Genomic DNA, 18,757 nt, shown 5'->3' on the forward strand with positions numbered 1-18,757 from the left:
CTGGAAACGGTCGATTATCGAGGAAAATATACAAGATATAAAAAAAATTTTATACAAAAGTTTTGGGGATCTTCAATGTCTACTAGCATTGATTAAGTAATAGTATAATGATTACTTATTCAATGCTACTAGGGAATAATAAATTTAATTATACAGGGTTGGTCATAAAGGGGTGGCACACCAAAAATGCATTTTTTAAAATGGAACACCCTGTATATTATTTGATATTTAAATTCTTATTACAATTTTAAGCAAAATTTGTAAGGGGCATAATGTATCTCAATTGAGTTTGGAAAATAAACGCTATTTTAAACTTTTATGGAACTACATTATGCTTCTTACAAATTTTGCTTAAAATTAAAAGAAGGATTAAAATATAAAATAATATTCAGGGTATTTCATTAAAAAAAATTCAATTTTGATGTGCCACGCCTTTATAACCAATCCTGTATAATTAAAATTATTACCGCCTAGTAGATAGTGAAGAACCCTTAAGATTTTGTATAGAACTTTTTTCCATATTTTGTACCTCCGGTTTTGTCAGGGGTTTCGTAAATGAAGAGTGACCTTGTTTTACGTTGCAAGGTCGTACCAGAGAATTTTTGTCCAATTTTGTAATTAATGAAATCCAAAATTCTGCTGGGTAGGTAGTAGAAGAGTGTCAATATAAGAAAAGACCATACCTGTGGGTATGTAAAATCGGTTGATACGTCATAATGGAAGATACGTGCGTGGAGTCTATCTATAAGTGAAGAAAATTTACAACAATTGAGTGACAAATATAATACAGTCTTTGAAGAGTTTTAACTTCCTACATTATATGAGTGTTTCGTTTTTAGACTACTGGACGTATAACCATCAATCGTTTTGCAATATATTAAAAGACATGAGAAAAGGCGGAAAATTTGGCTCCAAAAAACTCGCCTTCAGAATTTTAGACCTGCAATAAAACCCTCTACCGGAGTATTCCCTTCTCGATTTTCTCCCTTCGTCCTCTGAAAACTTGGTAGCAGAATTTTCTTCATGAACAATATAGTCCTGTACTTTCGAAACGTAACTTCACCACAATCGATGCTACGTCAGCTCTCGTAACAACTCTATCGCAGAATTGCAGAACTAATCCATGGCCCTGGTCAAAAATAAGCGAAACTTCAATTGTTATTAGCGCATTTTTTCAGAATTACAAAAATTTGTAGATGGTTTTAAAAATTGTTTGTGTTCAAAACTTCCCGGCATAATTCTGTCGAGGGTGAATATTCTGAAGGTAGTATTTCGGAGGCAAATCTTCCCTGGGGTGAATTTACCTGTTGTCGTAATTCTTGGGGGTTAATTTTCCTCATTAACGCACTTATTACAAAACACTTGAACGTCTGTTTTTTTCCTTTAGTGTCAACCCACTATATCCATCCTAGCCTAAGCTGAAGTTTACTAATTACTGATTGCTTGTTGGAGTGTACCTATGTATATCATTATCAGACCTTGAATCGACGTAACCGTTTCTGGAGTTTCTGGAATTCTACGTGAGTGACGTGTTTGGGGGCGAATTTTCCGGGCCCCATATTTTGAGAGTGAATCCTCCGGGGGCGAGTTTTTAGGAGGGAATTTTCCCGGAGGAATTTTCTAGGGCGAATATTGTGGTTGTAAGGTTGTATTAAATGATATATCTCCGTAGTTCTAGGACTCGCTCTATACCAGGCTCTATACTAAATATCTACCTCCATCCTCCATCTCCTCCATCAATATGTTTTTGAGATCATGCCCACCTTCCTCCAATGGTTAAGAGGTGGGAAATCTTTCTTCCTCCACAGGAGCGTTAGAGCACATCTTGCAGGTTGTGGAACATTTAACTACTGCCTTTCGACAGGTGCACCGCTACCTGCTACCCATCCTCCAACTGCAAGAGGTGGAGTGAAGCATCCCGCTGTAGGCAGGTTTTTAGCGAAGCACTGAACACAATCCGAAAAGTTTGCAAGTTTTTGGGGCACCAAAAGTGATACTATCTTAAAGTTTTAGAACGATTTCGAACATTCACCAAATCACCTCAGAAAGGGTTTCGACAGCTGAATCATTTAAAATCAATTTTGTAAATTCGTGCGTAGACCAAGACATTCTAAAATTCTTGATGGCTCATTCAGATACTAGTTCAGTAAATGCGTGTTTAAAACTACCGTTTTCGGAACAAAATTGCGGAAGTTTTTTATCAACGGTTTTATATGTTATCGAATGTGCTGCATCCGAATTTATTGTTTGCTGCCTTGTAGGAAGTCGGCTTCATACCGAAATACGCAAAATTTGGAATTGTTCAGTACTTTTTTCAGTTTTTTGCTTATATCTCAAAAGCGTACGTTTTTTTGAAGATGGGCGCCCTATACAAAATTAAAGTAAATAAAATTTTCTACAAAATACATTATTTAGCTTTTATTTTGCGATAAGCGGCACCCGTGCTAGAGTTCGCTAAAAAACCACGATTTTTTTGAATTTTCACAAAAGCGCCCAGTACCTACCAACTCTTTCAAGTCGAGGAATAAACAAGTAATCAACAAAAAACTTAATTTTTGCACAAAACTGGGCCAGCAGTGTGAAGGGTCGTGCTCCAACATCGACGATAAATACGATGCAGAATGCGAAGGCGATCTGGATGAGCCAATTCCAGTCTTACCGCCTGAAGCGGTTGAAGAGACAGAAGGTATCAATTTATATAAGATTTTGCATCATTATTATGCATTTTTACTTAGTTTTTTCTAGTGTTACACTTTTCAATGTAACATTGAACAGTCACAAATTAGTATTCAGCCTAGACCTTCCACAGCTCCTGACTCTTTGATGGACTTTCGATTGCCCAAGACCCTTTACCTGGGCCTTCTAGTGGACGACGCAAAACAAAACGGAAACGTACAAATTAACTGTGGCTATGACTATGACGTCAGGTCGCTCAAAGAAATGATGATCCTGTGCACAATCATTTCGTTTCACTGAGCTCTAGGGCGATGACCGCTTAACACAAAATCAAAGTGCACTAGTGCATTTTGTAGGAAATTTTGTTTGCTTTAATTTTGTGTAGAACGCACATCTTCAAAAAACGTGTAGTTTTTAAGATATAAGCAAACAACTAAAAAAAGTGCTGAAAAATTCCGATTTTTTGCGTTTTTGGCTATGAAGCCGATCTCCTATAAGGCAGCAAACCATAAATTTAGATTCAGCACCCTCGAAAACATATAAAACCGTTGAGAAAAAAACTTCCGCAATTTTGTTTTGGAAAAATCACCATTTGACTGGGCTATACCTCGTCCTAAAATCAATGCAAATGTCCTGGTCAAATGTTCCTAAATCAAAGTTCACTACCTATGCGCTTGAAATTTTGAAGAATCTTTTACATTTTTCATAACAACAGAAGACTCCATTTAGAGTCTAAAATATTAATGAGTAGCCGCTCATACCTTGTATTTCTGGTATCCGCCATTACACTATTAAGCAGAACTCAAAGACTCTTGAGCGTGCTATCATAATAATTTTTCGAAAAAGTTATCTCCTTTAAGCATTCTGAAAATCCAACATATATGGAGGACGATATAACACTGTTATTGCTTCAGATAGTTTGTACCTTTGACTGTATCAAATGTTTGTACGGAGTTCTTTAGATGGTCTGAGAACTTGACTCTCTAGGATTTTTATGAAAATGAGAGTTGACCTATTGGCATGTAGGTTGTAGAGATGTTAGGAATCAAAATTGCAGCATAAGATCCCAGCTCCGATTCAAGTTAGGATATTTTAGTCAATTCACTTTAAACCTCGTTTTAAACTCACTTAAAATTTAGGAATTTCAAAATACAAACGGCGCGGCGTCTTGGTAATGGTAAATACAAGAAGATTCTGTTTTGATTTTTCTAAAAAAATTCCTATTTTATTTATTTATATATTTATTTATTTATTTAATCTTACGGGAGAAGCCGAGGGAGAAGCCCCATAAAATTAAAGTTTTGTGTACAAACATTATACTAAAGGTAATTATACTTAAATTACTGGAAAAAAGGGCGACATTAAGGTCATATAAAATATAATAAAAATATAATAAATATAAACCATATTTCCATTATAAATAAGTATTGATTGTAATTTTCATTCAAATATATATATATATATAAGGTCATGTTAGATCCAAAATTTAGAGTGGGATATATGAATAATCGATATGACTGAATTTTTTAAATAAAGAAGATCCGCCATGGCAGGCTTGTGCCATGCACAAACTTACTGTACGTAAATTTGCATCATTGAAAATACATTTAAACGGTAAAATATAATTTATTTTAATAGAATGATGACAATTTCCTTCTATCATGGTTCGTTAGTTTGGTTACAGTGCTGGATAGTTCAAGCATTAAGAAGCATTTCTTCTTTGTACTAATTTGTGCCATTGGTGTCACACTAGGGTTTCATCGACTGCCTTTTAATCAGGCAGTCACTGAGATGGAAGAACCAGCCTAATAAGTTTTAAATTACATTTAAAATAATAATTATTGTCATTATAGCATCGAATAGCTAGATTGCAACTTAGTACAAAGCAATAGGATCCGTGGTGCAAAGTATAATCGCAATTCGCAAGTGCAACTTTGTACGATAATAATAATAATAATAATAATAATAAATGACTTTAATAGACAATTTCTATACAGAGCCTGTCTAAATGGCGGAGTTCAGACAGGGATATCATCCGTGTCTGCTCTTCCACTCAACCTTTAATTTATTTTATGTTAGTGTATTTAACTAGACAGGTCATGATACATACTAAAAGTGAAACAAAAAATGGAGTAGTACATCTAAAACTCAAGAAACAAGATAATTATATATAGACAATTAAGATGTGGTTTACAAAGTAAGCTGTTAATTGTTTTTAACACGGAAATATTTTACATATTTATTATGTTTTTAGGATGTTTTTAGGAGGAGTCGACGAACACTAACTTTGAATTTATCTGGTACATAACATTTTACATCTGCTGGCAAAGTATTATATACATGAGCAATCGCGTACGAATATGACCTCTGAAATATTCCTTTTTTATGCTGCGGAATGGTTATGTGGTCTTTACGGCGAATGTTAATGTTATGTACATCTGTGCGAAAAGTTATTTTGTTATAAAGATAAGGAGGTGACTTAAAGGTTACGATTTTGTGAAAAAGAACGGAAGCACGAAGTAAGCGTCTTTTCTCCATGTTTAACCATTTAATTTCTGATAATTTATGTGAAATGGGTAGCCTTCTCCTGATACCAAAGATTAGTCTTAGGCACGATTTTTGTACAACCTCTATCCTTCTAGAATTACGGTCAGTGAGACAAGGGCCATACACTGTAGAACAGTGGCTGAAATGCGAAAGAACCAGAGAATTACATAATAGAATTTTTGAATTTGAATTTAGAAGGTGCTTAATCCCATAAATATACCCCAATCCCGCGTAGGCACGTTGTATACACACCTTGATATGTTCCTCAAATCTTAAAGTAGAGTCTATAATTAAACCAAGGTTTTTAACATTATTAACAAATGACAAAGACTGATTGTTGATTTGAATATTTAACTTAGATATTATCTGTTCCCGATTGAATAAATTATGTGTTGAGCCAAATAAAAGAATTTTACTTTTCTCCGCATTTATATGCAGTGAGTGATCTGTGGCAGATTTAATAAAGTTGCTTAGATCCGTGTTAATAATCGCATTAGCGGTATCTATGTTGCACTCTTCAAACGATATGTACACCCGTTAGCATAGTACTTAACACGGCCAAGCTAGTAGATAGTACAAAAATTTATTTAAACCACTCTTCTTCCCATTAGAAACGTCACACACATTTGTTGTCTTTGGCACCAAATTTATGGACAATCAGCAGCAGATTTGATTTAATACATTGAATGAAATTAAATATTAGTAGTGGATAATCGCAGAAAATTTGGTGGAGAAAAACTTATGTATAACAAAAGAGAGTCAAATGCTCATATAGCACCAACGTTGAGACCTACAGTAACCACAGTGAGGACCAAATCGTGGCTGCAAAATTTTCACAGAACAGAAACATTAGTGTTGAAGCATGTAGTGGCTGAATTCTCTTGAGGGAACACGTATCATGGCATATTTTTGATCCTTTATGCCTTATTTTGAAATAGGGTATGGTACTAAGTTATTGTATAGTTCCATTTGTGTACCGACTGAAGAGGAGAAATAACCGTTTTCATTAAAATTGGATGACGAACGATATGGGAAACGGATCTCAAATCCGGGCATCTGAGAAACACTCACATTTCACACGTGATTTCTCTAGAAAGTGACTTTCCAGTTTTGTGTATATGAAAAAGTAAGCTAGTACAGAATCTGAATATTATATCCATGCGTGAATGCAACGCATGTGGCCTATTTTTAACAAAATGCAACAGTATCGCGAAATCCGCTCGTGGCAAAAAAATCAAAAAAGAAAACTATATAAGAAGACGTACCTACTTAACCGTACAAACACACATCTTCCGTCGAGAAGTCTCTTCGTCTTTTTGGGAAAAGAATGAATCGAGTGATAATGGGTTCGCAAATTTATATATCGAGAAGTGGAAGAATTTAAGTCACTAATGTTAATTGGCCTGCCATAATATTTATAGATTACCTAGTGCTATTCGGAAAGTGTGCTAAAGATTGTAATGAATTTATTGTTATATGATACAAAGGAGAGATGGTCATATAACTTAGAAATTCTGTTACACGGTAGCTTTTAGGGATTTAACACAAAAAAGGATTCGAAATTTTTGCGTAAATATGTGTCACAAAATACGTATACGATAATGAAGAAAGTAGTATTCGCAAATAAAGAGTGAAACATAATTTCAATTTATTATAATAAAATGCGTTAATGGAGTAAGAAACTCTCTCTTCTGTAAACGATACGGTTACCGATAGACTTAGGGAAACCGTTCAGGATCTCATGGACGCTTAACCCATTTAGGCGAGTGCGCATAATATTGCATTGTAAATAAGGGAAAATGTTTGATTTGGTTATTATCGACTTTCTCGTAACCTTCTTACGGGTTTAAGCAACATTTAAAAAGCGAATTTAATAGTTGTATAACGTCGATTTTCCGGTGATTGATTATTCTAGTACGCTAACAAAAATTGGAGCTCGCGTAACGTAAACACCCAGGTACCCGAATCTAATTGATTAATCTGACCGTATCAAATTTGAATGCATTCCTCGGCTAGCGTAGTAAAGAAAGTAACGCAAGAAGATACAACTACTTTAAATAACACGAACATCAAATAAGAAGTAAAAGTGATCATTCTTATTACGTTATGCATTAAAAGTAGATTATCATTGCTATGATATAAAACTTTTTGTCTGTTTTTTTTCGGATCTGCCAGCTTAATGTGGATTAGCAGTACGTAGAGCTCGATTATATGGGTTAGGCATATTATATATTTATGATATGGGCATACTAACTCAATTATTCAATTGTGGGAAGTGGTACGAATTTTTTTGATATTTTATATACGCTAATTAGGTAAATAATACAATGGGCTGTAATAAAGTAAAATACAATTCGTAAATTAAAGTGGGTCATTAGCACTGATGTCACAGGTAGTCTTAAATTATAAGCCGGTCCACCCTTGGCGTTTTCGCCTATTGGGCTTGTAAAAGTCCTACGCTAAGTTTTACTGGTAGTATTATTATACATTATTCGCGAATTATTGTACTTTCTATGGTGGAATTACTCATCAATAGTAGTAAATGCATATCGCACAGGGAGGAAGGAAATGAGGTTATTGCGAGTTTTCTGTGAGAAAGCGGTCCAAGTGATCGCCCCGCGGCCGTTATTATAGTCTCTGGACCCAAATTGTTCTTGAACTACCTAAAAGAGGAGGGAGTCATTCATATATACATGCAGCACATCACCACAACATCAAACACCGATCAGCAACCAAACCGGTCATGGCTTCGTTAAAAGTGATAACAGTATTGTGTCTCGCGATTGCGACATCATGTGCCCTTCCTACGCAAGAGGAACCACGCGCTTCTCGCAACTCCATACAAACAGAAAACGACCTTTTGGATAGCATTTACGCGGACTGTTTACGAAAGGATTCAATGTCGTGCGTTAAATATAAGTTGTTTTCGTTCGTGGATAAAATGTTGGGACACAAAGATACGATCACGATTACAGATGGACTAACGATAGTGAAAACTCAAGACGGTGAACCGGAAGGAGCCCCTCGTGCAATTAGCGGAGATGAATCAATCGAATCGTTGATCTTCAATCGCGTGCAACGCTTTTTAGAATCGCATACCTTGAAATTGAACCTGAAAGGAAGCGAAATCGTCGATTCATTCAATTCGGCGGCACGTTCGTTCGGTGATGTAATGGACAGCATGAATGAAGACGAAAACTCGGTCGAAACGGAGGAGGGTAGAGGAAAGAAGAAGAAGGGTGGAAAAATTTTCGGACCACTTTTAGCCATTGCCGGTTTGAAAGCTGCAATTTTGGGTAAACTCGCACTAGCCGGCATCGCACTCATCGCTGGAAAGGCGCTTCTCATCGGCAAAATCGCACTTGTACTTTCTGCCATCATCGGTCTCAAGAAACTGCTAGGAAGCGGGGGTGGCAAACATGTAACGTACGAAGTTGTAGCCCACCCACATCACAGTACCAGCCACGTTTCTTCGCACGATGGTGGATACGGTGGTAGCGGTTACGGAGGAGATATTGGTGGCGGATATGGTGGATCGGGAGGACACGGTGGATGGGGTAGATCGATAGATGCGCAAGAACTCGCGTACCGTGGACAAACGCAGTCGAGCAAAAAGCAGTAGACTAGACAACGCGAAGATTTCGGTCCCGTACCTGCTAATTCTCAGCGAGCTTTTAGTTCCCTTAGCCCGAGCGCATCTTGTTAATTTATGTATTTATTTTAAGCGTATAATAATGTAATTTCGACTTGAACTAAACTGACGGACAAAGACTACAAACTACCATTACTGTCTAGTTTTCTAGACCAATCATGTGTTATTTTTATACGAGTCAATAAAAATAAGATTTTTTTTACTTATTTACTTATATCCTAATTGGCATCACCGTGTAAAGGTTAATGACTGTGTTAAGTATGTCGACTTTTATGAATCACAGCCACATGCTTGATGAAGTAAAAACGCCAGAGCATGGCTTTAAATTACCATTAGACATAAAATCCTCTTCAACTTCAATTATAAAAATCCATTACCCTACATTACAGCATTTTATTGTTGATGTAGGATCAAGCCGTTATAAAGTAGAACAACGCATCGATATCTCAAAAGTTCTACAAGAACTACCGCTACGGTTATCTATTCATTATGGTCTTACGTTAAAGGTGTGGCGAACCCAGCTCCACCTGCTCCTACACATTACAATGTTGAAGAATAATGACATTAATTTCCCTAACAGCCTGCTCCTTCTATCAAATCAATATACTGGTGCTGTTCATAACCGCAAACACACACGTTTTAAGAAAGCATAATTTCTATTTTTATTAATAAGGGTTTGCAGTTACTTTTACTCGTTTCGATGCACTTTCATGGTACGCGAACATAATCTTTATGCAAATGCCAGGAATCTGCATATCTACGCACCGGTAGAAGTATCACTTACTGGTTGCTACCAATGTAGGTTTGTTCCTTTTTCACGATTTCTACTCAAACCGCCTTAAACAACAAATTTCCCTTATGTAAGCATCTCACTTTGATGCATTGAACCATATTCCTAAAAACATAATATAGCACTTATGTTGATTCGATTCCATATAACTTGCATATTTTAATAGAAATTCGGCTTGGGACAAAATGATAAAGTAAATGGGTAGAATTAACTAATAATTTATTTGCACAATCAATGCTACACCTGTTAGTAAACAATTTATTTAAATTATCGCGATTTCCATATTGTGAGCTATACGTATACTTATACAAACATTAGATTGGAGGTACCTTTTTAGCGTATATTATGTAGGTACCTATGTATAAAATGATAATTATGAAGCAATTAATTAATAGCATCTCCGTGACAGGATACCATCAATCATTGTTGTGTCCACTTAGTACTGTGAAATTCTGACTATGAGGTTATTTTAGTTTTTGCTAGTAATTTCATGCACCCCTCTTTCTGAAGAGTGAGGACAAGAGGCAATCATACTAAGAGTAGATTATGACTAAATTTGAAACCGATCGCCGTTAATTGGAGTTCTTCTTGTGAAACGATTGTAAAACACTAGAGATTATCCAAGGGCAAACCTACCCTTCTTGAAACATTCCAATATTTTCCCAATCACAAAAAATTTCATTTGTTCTCGTTGGTTTCGCCCCCATGTTACGGCCTACTGTACCAATAAGACACCCCACTAATACCTCCTGTATAAAAGAGACAATAACGAACTCGAATTCAAAGCAAACCTCAAAGGTTAATTCTATACTGTCAAATAGTACGATATAGAAATTGGCATGACAACTATATGAGATCAAAAATTATTCAGCGTTTCATTATTTAGAGTATTTAGAGGACATTTTGAACTTTTTAATGGTATCAAATTCAAAGTCTGAGCAGAAATCTCATGCTAAAAGTGCTTTGTAACTTTATGTCCATTTTGACAGCCAAAAGCTCAATATTCAAAATGGATCATTTTTCACAAATCAATATTAAAAGTGCCATGCCAACTCCACGTCAATTTGACACATAAGAACTCAAACATTTGAAACGAATGCGGCGTATAGTGATTTATTGAAAATTGTAGATCGGAAAATGTTATAATTTCGCTATAAGTACCACGAAAAAGTTGCCTCAATTGTATGCTAACATACCAAAAAAATTGTAAATTGCAGATAAAGCGCATTTTTAAAACCGAAATAGCTTAGTAAATGGTTGCGTTATAAGACAGTGGCCTGCTATTTATTTATCAATGTTTTTTTATTGTTAGATATGTCCCGCTCAGAAAATTCTGTTTGCCTTTGTGGGTACCTTCCTCCGACAAAGATATTCGATCGTTTTGTTATCACCAATAGATATATTTCTTCCAGACGTCCCAATCGCCCTTCCTCCGACCATCTGTTCTTGAGTTATAAGGAATTATTTATATGCGGTCACGATATGGAGTCGAGGAGGAGGCTATGGTTGGTAGAAATCAATTCCTTTGGTGAGACCTTTCATTAGAGTACCATGAAGGATAAAACTAGTCCCCCCCCCCGCCCCCCTCAAACATGCTCTTTTGATAAGGAGTCAGAAAGTAGGGCGGTAGTTGGTAGCAAACAGTTCCTTTTGTTGAGACCAGGGTTGAGACCTTTAATTGGAATACCATTAAAGATAAAATTAATTTTTACCTCGTTCCTCTTCACCCCGGCCACCTACTGACATCGGAAAGGAGTCGCGCAGGAAAGTATAGTTTATACAAACCAATTCATTTCGGTAAGACGTTCATTAAAATACCATGAAGGGTAGAAAATGTGTTCACCTCCGCCCCCCTCATTTTCAAAAATGTTATTTGGCATGCGGACGCAAATTCTGAGACCAGTTCGTTGTCACATACAAAACTTATTCACTTTTTACATTCAAAAACAGCATCTCAGGGAATAATGCAGGGGGGGGGGGGAATTTGATGACCTTCTGGCACACCTTCAAGGTATAGGTTACATATTGCAAAATTCTAGGCCCATTCCCCTAAAAATAGGTCAAAACAGCAGAAAGCATTAATTTCTACCAACCATAGCCCTCCTCCTCGACTTCTTATCGTGATCGGGTATATTCCCTTATACCTCAAGAACGGATTGTTGGAAGAGGGTACTCACAAAGAGCGATTGAGACGTCTGCAAGAAATATATCCATTGGTGATGTCAAAACAAAAGCTATTTCGGTGTAAAAAAAATGCGCTTTATCTGCCCAAGCGTTGTGCACAATTTATACTTGTTTTACATAATTTACGGTTTGTATTTTTTAACATTATGGTTAGTAGTAGAATTTGGTAACCCGCAAAACAAATATAACCGTTTTTTAAGCATATCTTATCTTACATTATTTTTTTATGTTTTGTATGAGTATTATAGTAAGCGACACATTTTTCTGCTGATCGGATACGATTGCATATAAACTCCACATTCATACGGTTAAATAAAAGATTACAAATTGTAGCATCCCATAAGAAATAACGAAGCGCGAGTCACTTTGCGGTATTAGCTGAGGTTTCATAAAACTGATATTTCACTATAAAAGGGGCTCCTTGAATAACAGATGGTGGTTTAAATTCGTGGCTCACTATTGGGAATTCCGTAACGGTGAGAGATATAGTGTAGGTTAAACGGGAGCCAAGATGCCCCTTTTTATGTCTATAAAAACGCATTTTAAATTTTTGTTAAATCTTTAAAAATAACTGAGATATCACCGAAAAACTGAAAATCTCAAATTTCTTTTTCATTTTCCCTAACTTAAGCAGTCGGAAATGGCCGGTTTAAACTAGGGAAAATGAAAACTAAAATTGACATTTTGACTATATAACTTTACCTCACAGTCGCGATGTATTCTTTTGAGATAAACTCGATCTTGATTATCAAACTGGCCTACAGTCTTGTTTTTGAGTTATGACCAAAAGGGCACATTTTTAGATACGGAAATGTCTTTACAAGCTCCTAAGACATATCTTTAGGATTCAATGGCTTTGAAAGATTTATCAATTATAGATAGAGTAAGAAAATATGATATAAACTATAGCTTGTTCGCACCTCCAGATGCAGTATGGTGCTTATGGGCATACAGTAGGTACATGCTTGGCAAACTTATTAACACACGTGACAATTACAGCACAAGGAGATTAGGTTGTTTTAATACTTCAATTCAATCATATGTCAGTTTGGCACCATTGCTGTGAGGAACAAGAATAGCGTTATCGAAGAATAACGCAAATTACTAGGAGATGCATTTAGTTCATAAGACCCCATACTGCATCTGGAGATGCGAACACAGTATAGCACCTGAACTTCAAGTTTCTCATTTGTTTTTTCTCATGGCTAAGTAGATTTCTTTTCTAGTGTCCTTCGAATTTATAGTCAAAGAAGCCGCTGTCAAAATGTGCGCGGCCACGGTGAAATTGGCCGTGATATGATTTTCGTTAGAAAAAGGGACACAAATCAACTACAAAAATAGTTAAATTAACCTAAACAAACTCAATCTCCCGCAGTGAACTTTTTGGGAAGATCGACCTGGGCCGGGCCAATCTCACATCTTTCCTCATGCACACTCTGAACTCGCCAATCATAAATTGCGATTTAATTTGTAAACGGTTGTCATCTCCTTTTATGACAGATCTCTCCAGCTCTTTTCTGTACCATTAACGCGATTAATTTGGGTTATTAATCATGTAAATAATGTGTGTCAAGTAAAACGTTCATTTCAGTATATAATAAAGAAATAAATTCATTACACATTTAAAAACATCAATTAAAAAATAATTTAGTGCTACTTCTCCATTGGATGCTGGAGGAGTGATCTAAAATTTCGACTAGATTTGTTATACATAAAGTTACCTACGTTGTCTTCATTTACAGTTACGACATTTATTAAACTAAACTTTATTAAATAGTTACGACTAATATAATTAAGAATAAGCATATCAATTAATTATACCTAGGTATGTGATGTTACCTTACAACCCACTATACATTTTGTAAGTGAAAGTTCGCTCTTATATACTGGTTTCACCGTTATAGTTTCAAACGTCCCTGTTATTTATTTACATTGAGATTAGTTCAAGTATAAAGCAATAATTGATGCTCGTATATTCATATTAATTAATAATGTACACATTTGTCTTGCTCTGCTTGTTTATTATTGTGTACTTAAAGGTTCTAATAATTATATGTATGCTTCGCAAATTATAACCTTATACAGACGGTGTATGCTCATGCAAAAATTCTATCAAACCACTTATAGTATATTAGTATAGGTTAGATACTGACTAATGGTAGCTGTTTGCTTATTTCAAGCGGTTAGGGTAGCAAGCTCATGAATATTGTTTACGCGTTCTTTTAAGCCTTATTTAGTTATGAAGTTATGCACAAGGTATACACAGACATGTCCGCTGTCCGTTCCTCTATCTTGGATTGGCAAGCAATTTTGGCGAGTCAGTTTGTACTACAAGCTCTTTAAATCGTTAACAAGACAAGTCTAAAATCGCCATTTCTAACATTCTCATTTACGCAAAGTTCTAACAATTTTAGGTGTACTCGTAGATGAGACGATGGCACACTTTAATAGGTTCTCGTAAAGTAAACATCCTCAAAAAACTTGAACTTGTGTTTTCAACCATTATACGCATATTGTCAGTACTTGATATCGTCACAAATGCTTTCTTGTCACCCTTACCATGGAGCGCCAAGCGAAGATTAGCGCATAAGGAATCTGGGCTCGCATGGCAATTGCATTTTTACAAAGAATGCTAAGAGATTCATTTAGGGGAATACAAATATGTAATTATATTTGAGAACACTGTTATGGTTTTTCTGATCAAGTTGCATGGATATCATACACTAAAAGCATTAATATACATTGAATAATAAATCTGAATAGAAGGTCAGTGAGATAGGAGAAAAGGTGGCCAGTATTCATTATCTAGAATGTGCTGGTATCGTACGGCAAGTAACAAAACGTGATTAAAGGAAACTCTTCAACATTTTTTAATTCATACAATATAGCCGAGATACTCACTTCAAAATGAGTAAAGAGGTGAGAGAGAATGTTTTGACTACGGTGACATCATGCCATTGATAAACTTACGCACGTCGGTAACTGGATACCTTTGATACAACGATCGTCTAAATACAGTTTTCAGATGAATATCCGACTTAATTTTTTAACAAGTTATAAGTTCTTAATTCAATAATAATAACAGCGTTGTTGCAGAACGTAAAAAGTCAATTATTGGATACAAGATAATAAGACAACAATATGCTATGATAATATGATAAAGGGTTCGTTCACTTAGCCAAAAATGAACTAATTTTTTTTACGTATTGTGCCTCAATAATCATTTGTGCTCAATAGTGCATTTATGCGCACCGTTTGTGCCTTTTTGGTTTTGGAGATAATAGGACAAATCAAATGGGGGCAACTTAAATCGTTATTTTTTTGTTATTTGTGACATTTTCAACTAACTACATACGAAATTAGATCATTCACTATAGTAGTAGGCGAGAGACACTTTGTAACCCCAAGGCCCATTCTCCAAACGAGTACCTATAACTTTTGTTTGAAAAGTTATTTTAAAATTTTGTTCCTTAACTCATCCAGTATGTACACAACCAATTTCGTGGAATTCTCTCCATTTTCGTTGTCCGGCCAAGAATTGCAGTGGAACTTTTTTTTCGAATTTTCAAAAACTAATTCCAGATTCGTGATTTTTATGTTCAAAAAACCCCAGGCACCAAATTTCGTCGAAGCAGGGGTGCGCCCTTCCGTGATAGAAATTTTGAAAATTTTTTTCAAAATCGGAAAGGGCATACCCGAAAACCTAATTAAAAATGTGTCGCTCATCTTTGTAACTGTTGTGTAGTGATTGTTTCAGGTACGGTGAAAATTTTTTTGCGGTTTTAGGTCACTAAGTAGGTCTATTTTAAGAATCCGCCCAAAAATGTCTGCAAAAAATACAAAAATTAAATTTTCTAAAAATATGGGCATGTAGCACATCGATTTTAGGGTTTTGAAGTTTTCTGAATTTAAATTTTTAGTTAAAAATGTTTTTGGGGGCGTTTTGGAGGACTGGGGGGTGTTTTTAAGGGGCGGGTTTTTATATTTTTTCAATATTAACGTGTCGTACATCGATTTATGTGTTTTTATGGATAAGGATCCCGAATTCCATATCAAAATGGAGGTGCAGCAAGTTATTCAATGTTAAAAAAGGAGAACGACGCCGACAGACGGCCCGAAAATAACATAAAACGCGCGGTACGCCTCGCCCGCGCTGCACGACATCATTTTAATAAAAAGATAATAATTTTGACGCTATCTTGTATATCTTTCTAGGATTTATTCAAAAATCATACTTTGACAGCAAAATTGTAATCTCCACCCCAAGAAACCTATAAAAAGACGTATTGCACTTGTTATAATTATTATCTTTTTATTAAAATGATGTCGTGCAGCGCGGGCAAGGTGGATCGTGCGTTTTATGTTATTTTCGGGCCGTCTGTCGGCGTCGTTCTACTTTTTTAACATTGAATAACTTGCTGTACCTCCCTTTTGATATGGAATTCGGGATCCATAAAAACATATAAATCGATGTACGACAAGTTAATATTGAAAAAATATAAAAACCAGCCCCTTAAAAACACCACCCCAATCCGCCAAAACGCCCCCAAAAATATTTTTAACTAAAAATTTAAATTCAGAAGGCTTAAAAACCCTAAAATCGATGTGCTATATGTCCATATTTTTTAAAACTTTAATTTTTGTATTTTCTTGGCCGCCATCTTGAATTTCTCAAAATGCTCAAGGGTGTCAAGGTGGCATTCTCAAAGTAGACATCCTTACGAACAAAAAACCGTCAAAAAACCTTCACCGTACCTCACTTCCAGGTTAAGCCAAAAATCCCAGTTTGGCATCCAGCGAGGCATCCAGACTATTCGGGAAGCGATTGGAGAATGAAAGGACACGTCACGGAGAACGGCAGCGACCGCGCGGTACGGCAATAGTGCTGTCGCTTGTTTACTTACATGTTTTCTATAATATTAATAATTATGTTTGTGTGCCAATTAATATAGTTTGCGTTGAGCAGTTTGTTGCTGCCCTTTCTTCCAGTAAGACAACACAAAAGTAACTCTGGTGATTGCTGAGAAAAAAATTAAAGAACAAATTTCACCACTTCTTTGGGGGTGGCTCCCAAACGAAACACGTTTGACCCTCGGTTTATTTGAAAAAAAGTGCTTATCTTGAACCCCTCGGCCCTCTATCACCCAATTTTCACCCTGTATAACCAACTTTAAATGACATCCTTACCTTTCCATGCCTGATATTAGAAGTTTTAGTTTTTGTTAAGATGAATTCAGATATTTTCAATCAATCGTCTGAACGTTAATCATCAATACAACACAAGGTATGGTCATAAGCTGCAGTATGATAGACATAATCTGGAAAAGTATAAACAAGTATAAATTGTGCACAACTCTTGTACAGATAAAGCGCATTTTTTTAACCGAAATAGCTTTTGTTTTGACATCACTAATTGATATATTTCTTGCAGACGTCTCAATCGCCCTTTGTGAGTACCACGAACTTATAAATTAAGATGGACTGTTAATGCTGAATTGACAAATGACACCTACATGGGGGCCGCCATGATGTGCACTCACATGGCGCGAAATTCAAATCAAACCAAAAAGGCACAAACGATGAGTATGAAAGCACGATTAAACACAATCGAAGTACTACGCAATACCGTCGATGAACTATCAAAAAGTTTAATTTTTGGGAGGGCTAAGCGTTCACTTAGCCCCCATTTGATTTTTTCGATTATCTGCAAAACCAAAAAAGCACAAACGGTGCGCATAAATGCATAATTGAGGCACAATACATAAAAAAAAATTGGTTCATTTTTAGGCTAATGGGGGGCTAAGTGAACGGACCCTATGATAAATGTATGTTCTCTTGATTTATTTTTTGACGGTCATTCCATTGAATGCGATTGACGACTGCGTCTTTTCTCTTGCTATGGAAATTCATAATAGCTTTGAAATTTCTTATTCGATCCGTAAACTCCAGAACTTAAGAGGCCGTTCTCTGCATACGACTAGGAAAGCGCTTCAATAGAAATTATATGGGTCGAATAGCGTGTCTAGGTGTGGGACTTAGTATAACATTTTGAGTAAATTGGATTCTATACCGTGTTGTTAGGTGCCGATGTAAAGATAAAGGACACATCTATGCCTCTATTGTAACAGATTTTTGATTTAATACTCGAATTTTGCATAAATAATTGTAGAATTACTTGATATTTATGGTATTTTCAGGTGCCGTAATTATTAATATTTAAAAAATATCAAAAATATGTTACAAGAGAGACGTAGAAAAAGGTTTAGAAGCAAACGTGCCGGCATGGCGTTTTCGAGTCTTCGTTTCGTAAAAGTGCAATACATGAAGCCGATTCGATTTAAAAAACCTTTCATTTCACATCATAATAGATTATATTGCACTTCTCTCATTTGAATTTTAAAGTTGTTGTTTAAAGTAGTACAAATTTTGTCTCAAAAACATGTTATTTGTGCATTTATATACGGAAACAGCAATTAAACAATATCTGTAAATGCTCGCACAACTGAGACTGACAGTATATTGCATATTCTGAAATATCCCAAAACATTGTCTATAGGTACAATAATAGTAAAGTTTAATTTCGATCTTAAAGTCTACATAGGGTAAGATCGTTGGAATCAAGATTTACTTGTAAGTTGATAACTTTGACGTCATTTCCTAAGAGGTGTGCAAATAATAACATGTATTACGTAAGCATAAGTTTGTAAATACAGAGATAAGCGTCATCTAAAGAAATCTAATCACTTTGATTCAGTTGAGTAGGTGGTATAAAACCTCGATTAAAATTTAGTTACTTTTGATAGTTATAAATTCAATGCTTTTAATAAGCGGAGTTTGTCCCAGAGGGCAACCTACGGAGAAACTCCGTTAAAGTGGACCCTTCAAAAAGCATTGCGTTGTCTTTCTAT

At 35.7% G+C, this 18,757-nt stretch overlaps 1 protein-coding gene across 1 annotated transcript; it reads left to right on the forward strand.

Annotated features, from left to right (window-relative positions):
* Nucleotides 1-7,929: 7,929 nt before the first annotated feature.
* On the forward strand, nucleotides 7,930-9,081 carry LOC116176976. Its single transcript, XM_031495821.1, has one exon. The coding sequence runs from the start codon at nucleotides 7,967-7,969 to the stop codon at nucleotides 8,843-8,845; it is 879 nt and encodes a 292-aa protein (XP_031351681.1). The 5' UTR covers nucleotides 7,930-7,966; the 3' UTR covers nucleotides 8,846-9,081.
* The last annotated feature ends 9,676 nt before the right edge of the window (nucleotides 9,082-18,757 follow it).

This window comes from Photinus pyralis, unplaced genomic scaffold (genome assembly GCF_008802855.1).
Source record: "Photinus pyralis isolate 1611_PpyrPB1 unplaced genomic scaffold, Ppyr1.3 Ppyr1.4_LG7, whole genome shotgun sequence".
In the NCBI taxonomy this organism is placed as follows: domain Eukaryota; kingdom Metazoa; phylum Arthropoda; class Insecta; order Coleoptera; family Lampyridae; genus Photinus; species Photinus pyralis.